Below are 19,132 nucleotides of genomic sequence, written 5' to 3' on the forward strand. Positions count from 1 at the left end.
ACTTCTTATTACTATTATGAATAATGACAAACAAAATCAAGCATTGTAATAAATTTCATGTTCTATCATAATTTATCACATTGATGGGTCAGTATGAATGCAGCTGTTGTGTGGTTGGGTAAAGTGATGATAAAGAAACCTTGTGATGATTTAATTTTTTGTTTACTGTATACCAGAAAAGTGGCATTTTAGAAGTTTCTTTTAAGTTGATTTTTATAATTGAATTATATAAGTTTGTTAATAATAATTTTTATTAATACTGTTAATAATACTTTTGCCAAAGTAAACTTAATAATGATTCTAATTATTATATCTTTAAATGTTTAAAATACTTTAAGAATTATTTTTCTGATTTATTTTAAAGTAAATATGGAGTTATTTTTAGAAAATCAAATTACCCAAAGGGATTGCAGCTTAATAATGTCTGTCAGTTTAATAAATTAATCAATAGTTATCAGGCTGCTATTTTGTCATTATTCATAATACGCTGTTCAATGTAATATAATTCAATATAAACGGCACAGCTGTTTTGGTCATTTCATAATGACTTATGTTTAGTTAACTTTATTCCTTTTTCAACAAATTGTATATTTTATTTAAAATATATCAGGGTTTTCCAAAATAAATGCTACCATTTTAATTACTGTAATTATGTTATCAGAGAAGTATATGATGTACACCAGTCAATAGAGTAACTGTCCAAGTTTCATTTTCTTTCTGTATTCAAGCATCTTGTTGTCTACTTCCTCTAGGAAGTGCCATAAACAAAAATGATGATTACATAACACAGAAGGCATTTTGTGTTCTGCAGTTTGCAAGTCGGAATCACTCATCATTGTGGAACATGAGTTTCACAATTTCAAAGTGATCCATCATACAAGATATTCTTTGGTGATAGTGACAGTTCCAGGAATGCACAAAACAATTCAGTTTTCAAATTTCAGAACACACAATACTTTCTCTGTTGTGAATTTGTCATTTTTGTTTACTGCACTTCTTAGGGTGCATTTACTTCTGAGCTAATTTTACTGTCAGCACGCTCAGCCTGTATACTTTCGTCCGAGCACCACGCTCATTGGCGTATACTTTAGAGCTATGTGACGTCATGTTTAGCGAAATTGGTAAGCTCGGAGTGCTAGCTAGTTCATTGTCGAGCTTGGCGTTGATTCAACATGGCTGCTCCCATGAAAAAAGTGTCTTTCTCATACAAACAAATGAAATTACAACTATTAATGGAAAAAGAAACGGCAGAAAATATTTCTAAAGGTAAATTTTAATTATTTGTTATATGAAAGGTTTAAAATGATCTTTACACTTTTTTCTTTTTTTTTTTTATAAGGTTCAATAGCGGTAGATGTCTTCTTCCAGAAATTGATACATGAATATGGTATGAAGGAACAACTCTGATTACCAGAAGATATCAATTTAAATAAAATTAAGTTTGATTCAATTGTTTCTTCAGAAAGTCTAGATACAATTGAAATGAACAAAGAAAAAGAAAACTTATCTGTTACAGTAAATCCAGATATTATATGTATATATATGTATTAAGAGAATAATTTAAATGTTTAATATGACAATTTCAAATCATTGACATATATATATATATATATATATTTTTTAATAATAGACGATTATGACCGTAACACGTTTCAATGGCCTCATTGGGCGATATTGAATTTAATATCTTTAGTGAAGGAACTCAAAGAAAAATTTGATTCACCATGTTATACTCAGAAACAAGTAAATACTATTTTTTTACTAAATTTTTCTAAAAAGTTATATAAAACATCTTCCATAGTTTCTTTAAATCTGGCAGGACAACTATTAATATTACAGATTAATTATTTCTTAGGAAAATTGTCATTATCTACTCATACTTCATTTAACTGTGTACAAAAGAAAAGCAATTGTGTATTAATTTTGTAACTGTTTAATTTGCTATTATTTTATTTAGTAAGATGTGTTTTGTGTTTGCTTGAAATAAATTGCATAATCACTATATGCAGTTAGTTATATTTTCAACTATTGTTAAAGATGTTCTTTTGCAAAAAATGAAAAAAAAAACCTAAATACAATGTGACTAAGAGACTGTCAGCTAGTTTATTGAGAATGTTTCTAAACTTTTTTTATATGGAATAACAGCTAAAAATTTCCATTTACAGGTATGGGCAATGATTTGTGATCAATTAAGTTTGACAGGTAAGATAGTAGTGACAATTCAACAAGTGGATAGCAAATGGAGAGGATTAAAAAAAACATTTAAAAAAATTAATGATCACAATAATAAAATGGGAAACAACAGGAAGTATTGGGAATACTTCAGCATTATGGAGGATGCAATTGGGAGAAGACCAGATATAACTCCACTTGCCACATACGATAGCAGTCGAGGATTGATGTCATCGTCATCATCTAATCTGACACCATCAAATGACTCATCGTCGTCTTCTAATGTAATACAGGTACCATCAAATGACTTATTATCATCATCTGCAATAACTGCAGAGCCTTCATCAAATAGAAAAAATAGAAGAAAACGGAAAGAAAGTGTGCCTGAATGGGTTAAAATTTTAAGTAACAAGATGGATGAGAGAGAAAAGGAAAGAGCAGAAGAGAGAAAAAAACTTTATGAAATTTTAGAAAAATTAGTTGATAAGCTATAATCTTCCTGTAAACTATAAGTGTATAAAAAAAGCACATTGTTAAGTTTTTAATAAAAGTTTTGGCAGTTTTTAATAAAATTTTCATTTTACTTATTTTACTTCAATTGTGTTTTGAAATATTTGCCTTAAGTATTGAATTAAACAAACTACTATTATTTCATACTATTTAAAAGTCAATTCATTCTAAACAAGTATATTACCACTAATTTAATCATGATATCAAAACTAGAATTTTCATATCCATTAGTCTTATTGCATTAGAATGACAATCTTGGATTTCAGAAAGTTGTCTTTTTACTTGATGGATCTAAAGCAACTAATTGTTTATGGTTAAAAGTGGGATTTACCTTATGTACATTTGGAATCTTCTAAACTGTTGTGTTCTGGACATTATATAAATTGTAAAGAAAAAAACTACATTAATAATCCAAAATTACATAAGTTGTGTACTTGAATGAATTTTCACCCATATGTGATAAATGACTTCTCAAGAAATTGTATCATTTCAATAAACACATTTGTTTCATCTATTTGCATTTTAAGAATTTCTAAAATTATAGTACTGTTTTCATAACATTATGTAAATACATCATAAAAATGTAAAAAAGTTTATTATAAGTTATGCAATTTTATTAAGTACGGATGATATATATATTTATGTACAACATAGTGTAATAATAATTGAACAAAATCATGTAAAGAATCTTTTATAAGTTATAAACACAGTATAAAGAAAAAGAAAGAATTATATAACAACATAGATATTGAAACAAATATTCTGAATTGTAAAAACTAGATTGTATTTGGTCAGTAAAATATTTAGAAGAGTGAACACTTATCTAAATATTCTCAACTTTTTAAAATCTTACAACAAAACAGATGAAGGGTCCAAAAATTTTCCAAATGTAATTTTGAATTCCACTTGAATTCTTCCTCAGTTTTTAAGATCTTACAAACATTCCATTTGCAATGTCATCACACTTTGTTGTAGCTTTTCGTACAGGTGGATGCATTGCAGTTTCTTCACTTTCTTGGTCATCAAAATCATCATCTACTTCTATTACATCGCAAGTTTGTATACAAATATTGTGAAGAATGCATGCACCAATAATTGTTTTTACAATCAGGTCCATTTGACACATGTTTAAAAATATTAATTGCCTGAACCGTCCAACAAGATATGCAAAAGCATGCTCAATTATGTTTCTACACTTTGCTAATTTATTATTATACAGCTTTTGCACACTGTTGAGATTTCCGTTATCTCGGTATGGTGTAAGCAAATGTTCAGATAATGGATAGGCACTATCACCCAAAATATGGCCACAGCTGAAAAATCCATCTCCGGTGTCTATTCTTTCATGCAATGCTGAGCGTCGGAAAACACAGGCATCGTGTACTGACCCTGCTTCACCTACATAGCAGTCCAAAAATGCCATTTTTTCATTACAAACTGCTTATAGAATGACAGAGTAATATTTATTTCTATTGAAATAAGCTGCTGCTTCTTCAGTTGGTGCTTTAATGGCCATATGCTTTCCATCATTACAGCCTATAATTCCTGGGAAACCAGACTGGATATAAAAAATTCCATTGATTTTTCAGCATCCTGCTTCGATGGCCAAAAGATTATTTTTTCATTTTCATTTAATATTAAAAGAGAATCAATAACCTTATTTAAAATGTTCCATGCTGTACGTCGAGACACATTAAACCGATCACCAATGCCTCTAGAAAAAAGGAAAAAATATATATTGTATTTAATATCAATTTTTTTTTTTATTTTAAACTAAGTTATACCATTGTACTTATATGTCTTATGACTTACGTCGTCTTATATCAGGTAGTTAATAAATTTAAGTGCTATTCATTTAGAAATTACAGTATTGTATCAATATAGAGAAATCGGTTTGGAAGAGAATGTGAACAGATGCAAAATGTGAACAAAATATTCATTTGTAGCGCTCCGCGTCACAAAGCGCTACAAACGAATATTTTGTTTATGGAGTTCAATCAACCCATTTTTAAGACGGTTAGGTCTTAAAATCAGTAGACTAAACCTACCTGCGTAAAGCCCGTCTTATTTTTTATCATCAGTATTGTTACTCGTGAGTACAGTTGATGCTGCTTGATCGCGTTGCTCTAACAACGCAATCAAGTGGCCTTGGTCAGCGCGCGCTGCACTGCGTCATGGAACACCGTTGCATCTGTTCGCTGGGTAAATCAATCATTGTATATATAATGTGATAATCTCTTATATACTATATTTGATGTCATATATTATAAACCAACCTGAATGATTCTTGATTTGCCAATGTCCATAAGCAGCATAAAAGCTTCTTTTGAGGAGACACAGGTTGTCTTCCAGGGTCAGTAATTCCCTTTGTGTCCAAAATTGGACTTATTTTTCTAAGGAGACCTTCAAAACATTCTTTTGTAAGTCTAAAATGTTGTTTAAAATCAATTGGGTTATAAAAAGGGACCATCTCTTCAACAAAGGTTTCTTTTTTATGGATGTTGCTTTTCTTTTGTCTTCTTTTATTTTTTCCATAATGATATTCATAAGAAGACCGTCGTCGTCCAATTCAGAATCAAGTAATTCTAACTGTAATGTAATGTTTAAAATAGCAGTTTTGACAATATTATCGATGCTGGAAACCGCCATATTTCTTGTTAGTGTATGCATATACTTTCAAACTGGATAAGCAAGCACAAATACACGTGCTAATTACGTCACTTCCGGTGTTCAGAATTAGCACTGCTAACTCAGAAGTAAATGCACCCTTAGAGATAGTAGACAACGGGACATTTGAATGCATACGAGAGACGAAACTGAGACAGTTATGCTATCGATTGGTGTACTGGTACATTGCATATTTATCAGGTAATAATTAACATAATTACATCAATTTAAAATGATAGCATTCATTTTGGAAGACACAGTATTAAAGGTTTTGATTTGTTGTTATTCTATGTCATAAATTTTATTTAATAGACAAAGTAAGTATATTTGTTTTAAAAGAACTTTCCATATATTTTTTTTTTTTGAAGTAACCAATAAATTTGTGCGTACTGAAATATACTCAAATCAAATTGTAATATGATGGGTGTTGACATTGGCGAGCTGCAGTGAAGAATTGACAACTAATTGATTATAAGAATTTAAAAGTATTTTTGTAGTGTATTAATGTTACAAACCTATGAAAATTATAGTTTTTAGATTAATTATGAAAACTGTAATTGAATTCTTTTATTCATAACAAATCAATATGCTGAAAAATATTACATTATAGAGAAATGAAATAAAATTATTAAGTTTAATATTTAACAATTAGAAATATTCAATAAATAGTATGCAGTAGTAAGCATACATACATACATACATACAAGAAAGACATCAGTCATACACGAGGTTTTAGCCAGCAGAAAAGCAGGTAAGGGAAAGGGGGGAAGGAGGGAGAGGAGATAGACAGTAGAGAAAGGTAGGATCCCTCTGAGTGGCATACATATGGCTACAGTACCGTCTGTTTTTTGTTGGCATGCAGTTTTTAGGCCGCAAGGCCACAGTCCCCCGAAGGGTCTAAAAGAAAACCCGAGCATAGCGAACACCAATAATTGAGTGCCACAGTAGTAAGCACCATTATAATGGTTCATAATTTTTAAAATAATGTATGTATATTAATATAAAAGATACAATTGATTTTCAGTAGAAGAAAGTTGGTACAGGATAATTTAATTAAGAACTTTTTTATTTTAAAGTGATGCAAAATAAACTAGATTAAATCTAAATAATTAAAATTTAAAATAATCTAACTTTATTTGCTGCTTTGGTTGTATTAAGATCATAAATATTAAAATTCATATTTTTGTTGCATGTATACAGTATGAATAACAAAAAAATCCAGCAATGAGTTGCATAACTTTCCTGGCTGTTATGAGGTTTTATTTTAAAAATATCAATAACTTGTATATTATTAATTGCAATAAATAAAATTGTATGTGGCAACATCTGTTAGGAGATTTTGTTATAAAAAGCTTTTTATATTATTAATAATTATAATATGACAAAACTTAATTTTGAGGGTAGAGATGAGTTTTTTTTTTTAATTTGTGTGTTAATAACAAGCAAAATCTTTAAGTCTGACCCCTCTTAAAATATGACACATGACCCCTTCTATCTCCCCATCTCCCCACCTCTTCCTCAACCTTTAACTATCAAAATTTAATAGGATCAATGTCTTTCATCAAGAGTCATAGCAGCGACACTCTGACAAGTAAAAAGTGACTACTATGTATATATTATCATATACACAGATCAAGTTCTTAGATAGTGTGCAAAATTTCAAGATTTTCTATAAAGTTGTTGCCAAAATATAAGCAATTGAAAAGTACAAAAATTGCCAAAACAAGCTGTATTTTCCTTTTCTTTATCTGGTTCTGTAGATGCTTGTAAAGAAAAACTATTGGGTCTAGAAAGCTCACATTTTAAACTTAAGCTTTTCTTGTTATCAGTGAGGTGCTTGCAAAACTTCTGGGTCAACAGTTCAAAGTTTCACAGGGGTGCTATTTTACTTTTATTGCATAATTTTATGCTTATAAGGATAAAATTCATCAAAACAAAATGAATTTTATTCAAAATGTTATTCCGAATAACAAAAGCTCAAATTTATGCCCATTAAAACTTTCTATAAAAGTTTTTCTAAATGGCATATCAAAAGTGTTGCTCAGTGACATGTTTGGTCAGCACCAACCAAAATGAATATTGAAATCATTCAGTTAGCAGTATGTTGGTGATTCATTCCGTGGGTTGTTGCCGAGCACTGACCGAATTGTACGTCGTCGTCTTATGTTTTGGTGTAATCATACAATTATTAAACAAAAAACAATTGATATCCAAACAAAACATCCTAGATGTAAAAAAAATTGTACCAAGTAAAAACTTACAACAATTTAGAGGACAGTAAAATTTTTCTTGGAAGTTTTTCTTTGGTAAAGATAAGCTTGGTGCTTCAAAGTGTTTACCTGTATTATTATTTTCTACATTTCACTTCAAATGCCAAACTTATCTTTACCAAAGAAAAACTCCTAAGAAAAATTTTGACTGTTGTTTAAATTGTCATAAGTTTTTACTCGGTACAGTTTTCTTCTTACATCTTGGGTGTTTTTGTTTGGATATACAAATTACCATATCAAATCTTGTTTCTTGATCTGTACTCTTGTCATGTATATATAACAGCTAGTAAAGTAAAAGCATTGAAATCAACAATGTATTTGTAAAGGATTAATATTTATAACTTTAATACAAAATTAGATTTAAATAGCTAAGAAAATAAATTCTATAATAAAATTTGACAAATTGTGAACAAAGATCTAATATGGAAAAAAACTTTAAAAAAAAAATAAATAATAAATTGTGACAACAAAACAGTGTTTAATTTTAAACAAATTATTAATTTCTAAAGAATTTATGTGAAAAGTTAATGTAATTATTATTTAGGTATTACTACTAATTTTAACTTATTAATTTATTATTATTTTACCTGTTTGTTTTTGACAAGTCAGTTCTTTATTATTTTTTCAATTAAATCATTGTTGTAAGCATTCCTTATCACTAAGGTCGGATAATTATGTTCTTAAAAATCAAAAATGTGCGCTTATAATATTCCCTAAAAATATGAAAATATTCTCAAAAAATTCAGTAATGAGTTGCGTAACATTGCCAGTAAAAATTTCAACATTGTGTGTGGCACCATCTATTATATTTTATTAAAAAAACTTTTTATATTACTAATTATTATGAAATGGTCAAAAACTTAATTTGGAGGGTAGAGGTGAGTTTTATAAAAAAATTTAAAAAAGATTGTAAATGCTAATAACAAGTAAAATCTTCATTAAGTCTGATCCCACTCAAGATGTGATACATGATCATCTCTCTCCCCATCTCCTTAACCTTTAACATCCAAATTTAATAGCATCAGTGCTCCCTAATACACAAACCTCCCTGCAAAATTTCAGAAATTTTCAACAAAATACACAGGAGTTATTAAGCTTCAAAGTGGGTGAAGAAAATTATGCCATAAATACAAACACATCTAACATCCATACATTGCATACAGAAGAGGAAAAAAAAACAAATTTTTTTTGCATTTCATGACATTTAAATGCTCAAAGTTCAAAAATATAAAAATCTGAGGGTTTATTTTTTTGACTGATTGCCATACTTTCACTCTTGTTATATATAACAGCTGGGAAAGTAAAAACAGGAGAAGTTCTTTCGATATGTTTGTGTTGTCATTTACTCCATTCTGAGATATTAAATAAAATAAAGATTAAGAAATTAAATTTAGTTGGTAACTTGTATATGAAGGGCATTGATGCTATTAAATTTTGGTAGTTAAAGATTCACGGGCAGGGAAATAGAGGTCATTGTAGGATCAGTAGGGTCAGACTTAATGAATATTTTACTTTTTATTGGCATTTACAACTTTTTAAAAAACTCATCTGTACCTTCAAAATTAAGCCTTTTGCCTTTTTAAATAATTGACAAGACTATGCCGTTTCTCTAAAATTACGCTGCTGTCAACAGTTGCACGTTTAGAGGTATGAAGGAGTATCTGTCAGGAGTTGCAATTTGGCACAGAGTATTTGATGGCCAAATCGTGCACACACAAAGTAAACCAGACTTGTAGGTAGTCAGGGGATCGAGAACCGAGTCAAAATAAAATACAAAATGCTGAGACTGTTTCTACAAACAGACATGAGTGTGAGGTTTGCACATGCGTTACTTGCGCTCTCTGAGACAGTCTCTTCCCAAGAATGGTTTTGCCACTTTACTTGTTTATAATATAAAAGTTATTTTTTTAATAAAATCTCATAAAAATGATGCCACAGACAATTTTAAATTTGTGCTAATGTGTCTGAGTGTTTCTTAAACAAATATTTTTCACCAGAAAAGAATGGTTTATTCATTTCATTGCTGGATTTTTTATAACTGATAGTAAATAAATAAATTTGTTGAAAAAAGATTAATATATTTTCAGAATAATTTTTTCAAAACTTTGATTTAAAAAAAATATTCACATATTTCAAGAATTTTATAAATTCAGTAAACCCCAGCTCAGGACATGTGTGTTAAATTAATGTCCATCCTAATGTACAGTACATTATAATGCACATTTCAGCTTTACTGCATTTTAAACAGAAGTGACCACGTGACATTTTTATATATGTTGTAATGCATGCACTGCTGAGTGCCAATGTGGTCAAGCTAAGTGCACATCAAGACTTTTCAGTATTTGTTGTAGATTACCTAGAGCATAAGAGATGTTTATATGACTATTGCTTTAACAGCTGCAATTTGTATTGGTATCTGTTTGAATTATGATGGATTCTGAATTGCATTTCTCATATTAGTATCTTCATTTATTATGTGGTCCTTTATTGGTGATACTTGTAACAACAGACACAGAAACAATTTCTAGCGTGTATAATACAAAAAACGAACACTGCACAAATGTTTTCCGACTCCTCTTGAGTTGTTCTTCAGGTGTGACAGAACAGTTATCTGATGGAACATTATCAGAACAAACATCTAATTGTAGAAAATTTTTTAAAACAATAATTCAAACAACCTTTTGAAACTACAAATATAAATTCAATGCTACAGGGTGTTGTCATGCACATAACGATCATTCAATTAATGACTATAATGTTGTGTAGAACAGGGCTTACCAGGCCATCAACAACACTATTTTCTCCTTAACAATTTATGCACAATGACTCAAAATTAGCTTTAAAAATTTCTATGACCTTCATCCATCTGAGATGCTCTGTGTGTGATGTTGTGAGGAGTTTGGCCCATGTGAAGTCTATGACTATTTCTGGGTCTTCTGTATTCGTAGAGAGGGCTGTGGATGTTCTGGCATGTTGCACATCTGATATATGCTCTTGTATTAGTGTATCCCCCTTCTCATAGAACATCTAATGGATCCGATGTACAGAGGTCTCTCCGCATCTTGTGTGTCTGATTGAGACACTGTAGAGAAATCTGCTAGGGTTGGGAGTGTCCTTTCCATTTTGAAGGTACGGTGAAAATAGATGGGAACAACTATAATTTTGCACACAACAATGCTTTTGTAGTATAGAATTTATATTTGTAGTTTGAAAGGTCATTCAAATTATGTTGTTTTAAAAAAAATTTTTTTACAAATAGACATTTGTTCTGATAACATTCCATTGAGTAACTGTTCTATTGCACATGAAAAAGAACTCGGGAGTTGAAAAACAATTGTGCAGTGTTCACTTTTTGTATTATATGCATTGGAAATTGGTTCTGTCTGTTGTTACATATATCCCAGTGTGGAGTGGTGTATATGATACTTACAACAATTCATCAAGAAAATAATTAAAAATTTGTCATTGTTTGTTCTGATACATGCATATAATGTATAAAAATGGCAATTTAAATAGTGTTTGCTATTTATTGAATGCACCCATCACTTTTTTTAAATTATTCCATCACCAATTAAGAAAATATGGTAACTTTGAAAACATCCATCTTGAACAAGACTAATGCACATTGTCCAAATATTTTTGATGTTTGTGTGGCCACTACAGCAACAAATATTGTAAATGATGTCCATTACAACAGACATTAATTTAATGCTTGTGTGTCCCATGCTTAAGTTGGACTAATAGGGGTGAATGTTGTCTGAATTTATGAAAGTTGAAGTTAGTGGGATGCTTTCTCTGAAAATATAGAAAAACAAGATTGATATACAGTACAGTAATTTATTATGATGGTTATTATTCAGAAGTTTTACTGATGTTTAATACGTTATATTGCTGAATTTATTGTTAGAAGAAATAAACTCAAAAAATTTCATGACAACATATAGTAAGTACTAAGAGTGTTCTGTAGTAACTAAGTACAGTAATATAATGCATGGTATTACAAAGACTTCTGCATTGTGAAAACACCCAATTATAATATTTCTATTGTCAAGAAATTTTGAGTTAGTGGGGGTTTTACTGTATATCATCTCATCATTTGACAAAAAGTTGCATATATAACAATAAAAATGACCAAAATTTAATTTTTCTTTCTTTCCAGAATGTTTGTTTTTTAATGAATGAAAGCTTCTGTGTCATGAATTTATTAATATATTACTAATTTTTTTAGCAAGGTCAATCAGTTATCATTCATCAACTCATATTTGATATTGAACTGTACATACATGAAATGGGACAAAAGATATGCACTGCAGCTGGAGTAAAGTATTTAGCATTTAGTGACTATGATGTTCAAATCATAGATGTAAGTTTTGTAAATAAATTTAACAAATTGTGTTAGAGCCATACTTTTGCTAAATATAGCTGTAATATTATAGTTTGGTTTTTATTATTTAGCTTTGTCCAGTTTCATCAATAGCTGTGATACTGGTTTTGATGCTTGTTCAAGCTAAAGTTGAAAAAAAAGATGGAGAAGATGCACTGTAAGTTTTCAAAATAGTTATAATTAGAATATTTCATTATAATAATAATTTCATTTTAGACTGAATAAATAGATGTTTCCTTAATTTTCATGAATTATAATATAATGGCTAATAAAACTTATAAATGTTTCTAAAGTTTTATTGCAATTCAAATAACAATTATTATGTTTGACATAACTATTCATTATTCTAATCAATCATATTGTAAACTTAAAAATATATGGAATTGGCCAAGAATTACTGTATCTATATGTAGGGTACAGTACATTTGTACATTACTGATTTTAATACAGCACAATCAAACAATATGTTTTGCACTTTATACTATACTAGAATTTACCAATTAATGGATATTAATTCTTTGTTTCAAATATGTTGAGATATTGAAAGTGATCCATTGAATTATTTCCAGTAATCAGTTGCTAAAGCAGAAACTTTATCAACTGAATATAAATACAGTCAAACCTGTTTTTATGCGGGGGATAGGGACCGCATTAAAAAAAACGCATTAAAAAAAATCTCACGAAACTTCACGAATGGCTGTAAATAATAGTTTTCGCAACACAATTAAAAAAATAATTTTTTTATGCGGTCAGCAGGGACCGCATAAAAAAAGTCTCACATAGAAAATAACTCAAAACCGTACGAAATAGAATTTATTGACAACAGATGTCAGCACTTGACTGCATCGTCTGGTCTATCGTCTGTTTTACATATTTTTGTCCAGGTGGTGTTTTGTTGACTTAAAAAGTAAATTATTTCATTTTTCGCATATTCATGCAATAATATTACTATAATAAGTGCATTTATGCTATAATAAGTTTATTTAGCTATAATAAGTCAACGTGAGACATGACGAATCGCACGAGACTAGTCGCCAACTATACCGCACAAATTAAAAATTCGCATTAAAAAAATCGCACAAATAAAAATCGCACATAAAAAGAGCGCATAAAAACAGGTTTGACTGTATATATAAATTGTAATTTTAGCATTAGTATTTCAATGACAGACATTTACAGTAATGACTAAAAAGTTAAGTATTTTGTAGGTATTGTTGTATCTGCTTAGAATTGAAACTGATATTAGAAACCAACCAAGTATCAAACTCAGTTTTTAAACACACAATGAACTATCAAACACCTTCTGTTGCTAAGATATGTTTATTAAATGAAACACTAACATTTTCAACCTAAAGGAATGGGCCATCTTCAGGTGTAACTGAATTCGAACGTATTTTTAAAAATTAACATTTAAACGACGGAACATTCGAACATTTTACATTTAAATTTAAGATGAAAATATTAGATAAATTAACAAATAAATAATAAATAAAATTTATTAAATAAACAAAAACAATAACTACTCAAACATCTTACTACACCCGATGCACGTAAAGCCAACACCAACCAGAGCCGAAAATAATCGAGCGAGAAATGGCTATAATACTAATAATTTAATAGACAATTTGGCATTAGAGGTAGACGTTAGGCGCCATCTCTTTACTAAATTTAATAATTACAATTAATTAAATTATTATTATTTAAATTATTTAATTAATTGTAATTATTAAATTTAGTAAAGAGATGGTGCCTAACGTCTACCTCTAATGCCAAATTGTCTATTAAATTATTAGTATTATAGCCATTTCTCGCCCGATTATATTCAGCTTTGGTTGATGTTGGAATTTTATATATGACCACTTTTTCTTCTTTCTTAAGCATGTCTTTATCATTTCTCAGAATACTATATAATTAAGAGCTCTCTTGAAAACTATTTTGGAGTGATTTTTGTCTGATACCTGTTTCATGATGATGATGATTTTATTATGAGTGAACTTGGCAATTTTAAATTGATTCGTTTGGGTTCTTAATTTTTCCTTCTTCGTACCTTCTAATTAAAACTTAAACTAGAACAAAAAAGTCATAAACAGATACATTTTTTAGATATAGACATCCAATTAAAAGGATATTGTATAGCAGTGGGTATCTACACAAAACCAATAATTCCGGCTAACTTCAACGATTTGTACGGATACAAACTATTTGCTTTTCGTGCACTCATTAGAAGAGTGTATTCATATTGCTCTAATGTACTAGACAGGATTAAGGAAATTAATAAAATCTAAGAAACGGCTTCAAACTTGGGACATAAATAGAGAAACACTAAATAAAAGATATGAAGGAGACAGAAATTATATTCAGCATATTTGTATTATGGTAAGTGATATACAGTGGGTGATCGGTTAATGAACAAATCAGATAACAAACACTTTCGCGAAAGATTTTTATGTTCGGACAACGAACACCTCACAGAACATACAGAAAAAGAAGCAACTTAAAATAATGAATATCAATTGGTCTTCCCTTGTCTTCAGGCAACAATTTGAAACTTTCCAGAGTGTGGGAGACGTCAACATCGACGCTCAACCCAGTATATACTGATTGGTTACTATTCCCCCAAACTTTGAAACTTTCCCTTGTAATTTCAATTTTTTTATTTTTCTGACAGAAACAATTCTTTTATAATATTTGCGAGACTGTCGGGTGGGCACTCGTTAAGTTTTGCGTGGGTTTTTATTTTCGAAAGGTGAGAGTATAATAGCAAAGGTAGAGTGGGCAGAAGATGTCTGATGTTTCTGGGCAGTCTGGCTTGAACAGGTCTACAGTAGGCTGCAGTTCAATCTTATCTAAGAAAGATACAATATAATCAAGAAGACTCAAGCAGCTAAAGGAGTAACAAAAATCACATCTGAGAAATAAAGAACATTGAAGAGCTCCTAATGGAACCTGAAATGGATCTGGCGACAGAAGAACACCAAGAACTCTCGAATGAAGAACACCAAGAAACTCGACGAGATAGGTTTTCTTCTGAAAAAGAGGATTAGTGCCGATATCTGCTATTAAAGATCTTTTGAAGAAGTGGGAGGATATCGGATCAATGCTTTTAGAATGTCATCCAAACCAGGTTGAGGTTAATAGGCTTAGGGATCTATACAATTACAATGTTGTTAATTACTTCTGAAAAAACCTGAAGAAGAGAGAAACGCAATTGACATTAGACAGATTCTTTAACCCCACAAATGGAAAAAATGCGAGTAATAAAAATGCAAGATTGTGTATATATGTATTGAAATTATTACATATAAATAAATGTAGTAAGAAAGTATATATTTTTTTTATTTTTGGGGGGTTTCCAGAACGAATTAATCAAATTGCTATAAAAACCTATGGTAAATCAATAATCGATTAACAAACAATTTGGATAGCGAACAAAGTCTTGGAATGGATTATGTTCGTTAATCGATCGCCCACTGTATATTGAATATAAATAAATCTGCAAAATTACAATTACCAATTGCTTGAGTAGCTTTGATTAGAAAAGTCTGAATACTAAAGATAAACAAATTGCTTACCATAAGTAAACATTGTCATTTATTGATTACTTAATGTTTTTATAATTTAAATTTGAAATTAGAAAGATCTGGAATTCTATTATAAATTTTTCTAGGAATGACTTGACATAGGATTGAATCCTAATTTTATCTGAATATGTGAAATATATTAATTTCAATCAAATATTTAATATGTATAAAACAAATTTCTCAGTATTTGGTCAAATTGTATGTCAATTTAGAAATGTGAAATTTAATCAGATTTTTATTGGGTTCCATCCAGGGCTAGATTTAGATTTGTTGTGGCCCTAAGCTGTAATATATGAGACTCTTTCCTTCTATCAAACAATGATACACATAAAAATGTGAGGCCCTAAGCTTATAGACTCCTAATGCATGGCCAAAGCTGCAGCTTGTTTATCTTATGTGCAAATTTGGCTCTGGCAAAACAACCAAAAAATATGCTTGCATCTTCAACATTTTGATGTGTAATTTGATATAAACCTAAAAACTTTTTAATGACACCATCATTTAGAAAGGTCATGTTGATTGTGTTTTGGGACAGTAAGGGTTTTATTGAGACCAGTTGGAGAATAGTCTGAAATTAGATATAAATGCTTCAAATTGCTGTCTCAAAGAATCAGCTGCAAATATGATGACAATAAATTTCTCCATTCCTCATATCAAATGGTATCCATGATCACAAAATTTAAGATAGAAGTCCTAAAGATTTATCCTATATCTAAATGATTACCATCTTTTCAGGCCATTGAAAGAAGCCACTTTTCGAAATGATGAGCTCATGAAAAAGGCAACACAAAAATAACTCTTCAACCAACCTCTAAACTCTTCTACTAGATAGTATCCTGTTATTAGTGACATTCTAGATAAAGTCTGTTGAGAGAGATTTTCTTGAAAAATAAAACAAATGTTATTGTGTAACATGCAGTAAATGTAATTTATAACAAAATTGTTTCCATTTGAATTATTCTCGTATACATAATAATTATGTATTCAATAAATGGAAATATATTTTGTCTTATAGTAAATTTCTTTAATTATTAATGAATGTAATTAAATAAAATTTCTAATAAAAATTTTTAAATATGGTAATTTGGCAAATATTATATTTAATATTCTTAAATGAAATTTTTATTTTAATACAATGTTGTGATGATGACTAACGAAATTATAAATCTATATAATGTATTTTGACAAATTTCTCTGTATATTAATTTTAATCATGATTTTCAGAAATTTGGGAAGACACATGTATCAAACTGGTTTTAAATTTGAATGGAATATTTCAAGTGGTAATTTTAATCAAGCTTGTATTTTCTAAAATTGGTCAAAAATCTTTGGCTTTTTCTTATGTGTTTTGTATTTTATATAGGTATTTATTCTGTGATGGATACAGATGAATTAAAAGAAATAGATCCTCATCCTAAAACACAAAAAAGGTAAATAAAGATTAATAGAAATTATTAATCCCTGGCCACCATTTAAACAAGGATTGCAGGAAATACTTGACAAGAAGTAATTTAAACTTTTTAAAATTTGAGAAAATCTTTATTAAATACTGCTGAAATTGCAAAATTAGAAAACATAGTGCAATTTATCCAAAATTTTTAAAATATTACAAGAAAACTTTGCAGAGAAAAGGATACTTATTTGAAGTTTAGCATATATAGTAACTATATATATATATATATATATATATATATATAAAAGCATTCAGTAAATGTACAAAGTAGCATAATTAAGCTGTGATTACAATTTGTACTAGCATACATAGAATAGAGAAGAAACCAAGATAATGCCAAAAAAAACTGCAATTTATTACACACTACATTGCTTACTTAATGCTATATTGAATTTAATTGTTATTTCACAACACAAACTTACCTATAGTGTTAGTGGGCACTGCTACAAGAATCTGCTATTTAGTTATGAAAACAAAAAAAATAAACAGTTATTTTTCATTGAATTGAATTCTAGTACTTTTTGGACCATCTCAAGCCTTAATAACAACTTTGTAGTGCTTTAACGTGGAATGGATGAATTTATTCAAGTATTCTGTCCCACACTTGTGATACTCTATAATACAGGCATGGCCAGCCCGCAGGCTTCGTGTGGCCCGTCACGTTAAATTGTGTGGCTCGCTAAGCGATATTATATATCTATTTCAACTTTCGTTTCCCGTTATGTGTATACCAAAACAATTAAATACCGTATTTTACGGACTATAAGACGCTACAGACTATAAGACGCACCTGAATTTAGGAGGCAATTTTTCGAAGAAAAAAGTGCGTCTTATAGTCCGTAAAATACGGTAAATGAAAATTTACGTGTGTTGTTGTTATAATGCGCAAGTGCGAGTACAAACTCTTGGTATAACAATAAATTCTTATTCATTTTGTATTTGTTTTACTTTTTTAAAAGCATGTTTGCATAAATTGTGGCTTGCTGTAATGTTATGCATGATCAAAGTGGCCCGCGAAACAATTTGGGTTGGCCAGGCCTGCTATAATACACTATTGCAGTTACTGCTAATTCTTAAATCTCTAAAATTTTGTAACTATAAAAAGCCAGCAGTTCTCAATAGTGATCAGGACTCATTTGGCCAGTTCAGGCATCTGATCTGGGTCTGTTTAGGTCAGGAGTGTCCAACCCACAGTGGGCCGCATGCAGCCCAAGGCACGTTCCAGTGCGGCCCAATAAATGTGTAAACAAAACCGACAAATTATTTTTTTTTATTTATTTATTCAACAGCATAAAACTCAAAAAAGAAGTTTCACAAAGCCATAAACCTTTATACATATTTTATTTTTGAGCGGAAAGGAAATATTTTCAAATACTTGGAAATGTGTGAATGAGGAAGGAATACTAAATAAAGCTGGAGTTGGGACTCAAAGGATTATAGACTCAAATTCGGGAAAGGGGAGAGAGGCCAAAAGATAAAAAGTAGCGAGGAAGGTTAAACAGACCTTCTGTTATGCAAATATTTACCCTTAATTTTCCAACCTTCCTCACTAGTTTTTATCTTTTGGCCTTTCTCTCCTTTCCTAAATTTGGGTCTATAATCCTTTGAGTCCCAACTCCAGCTTTATTTAGTATTCCTTCCAGAATTGCAAGATGTAGATTTGGTGCAAGATTTGCACCAAATTTGGCTACCCTTTTTTAGTTTGGTGTAAAAAATATCATTTGGTGCATTGGCTACTTTTTGGGCTACATATTATTTATAAATATATTAGTCAAATAAAAATGCACTTTAAAATGGTATTTCATCACTTTTTATTAATTAGAGACCCAAAGAAAACAAATATTTGTGTTTTTCAAATAAATTTTTATTTGTTTCCTTTATAATAAATGAATTTATCTATTTCTAAGTAAAAATTGAGTGTCTGTAGAAGTAATATTTTAAAATATTCTTTTTTTGTAATAAACTTTTAATACTTATTACTATAATCTAGACATGTTAATCCTTAAATATACTTGTATATTTAAGGATTGGTCCACAATTATATAGCCTATAATATATTTGTGGCCCAATGAAGTCATGGAGTTTTGGGCACAAG

General features: G+C 29.7%; 1 protein-coding gene across 1 annotated transcript in view; it reads left to right on the plus strand.

Moving 5' to 3' along the window:
* The window catches only part of LOC136980224 (uncharacterized), a 68,398-nt gene that overhangs the window by 46,834 nt on the left and 2,432 nt on the right, over positions 1 to 19,132 (plus strand). The window contains exons 8-11 of the mRNA XM_067276317.1: positions 11,848 to 11,982; positions 12,075 to 12,160; positions 16,809 to 16,867; positions 16,948 to 17,014. Of these exons, the coding sequence (XP_067132418.1) occupies positions 11,848 to 11,982; positions 12,075 to 12,160; positions 16,809 to 16,867; positions 16,948 to 17,014 (347 nt within the window). The remainder of the gene's footprint in view (positions 1 to 11,847; positions 11,983 to 12,074; positions 12,161 to 16,808; positions 16,868 to 16,947; positions 17,015 to 19,132) is intronic.

Source organism: Centruroides vittatus, unplaced genomic scaffold (genome assembly GCF_030686945.1).
Source record: "Centruroides vittatus isolate TY-2023 unplaced genomic scaffold, ASM3068694v2 contig_1159, whole genome shotgun sequence".
Classification (NCBI taxonomy): Eukaryota; Metazoa; Arthropoda; class Arachnida; order Scorpiones; family Buthidae; genus Centruroides; species Centruroides vittatus.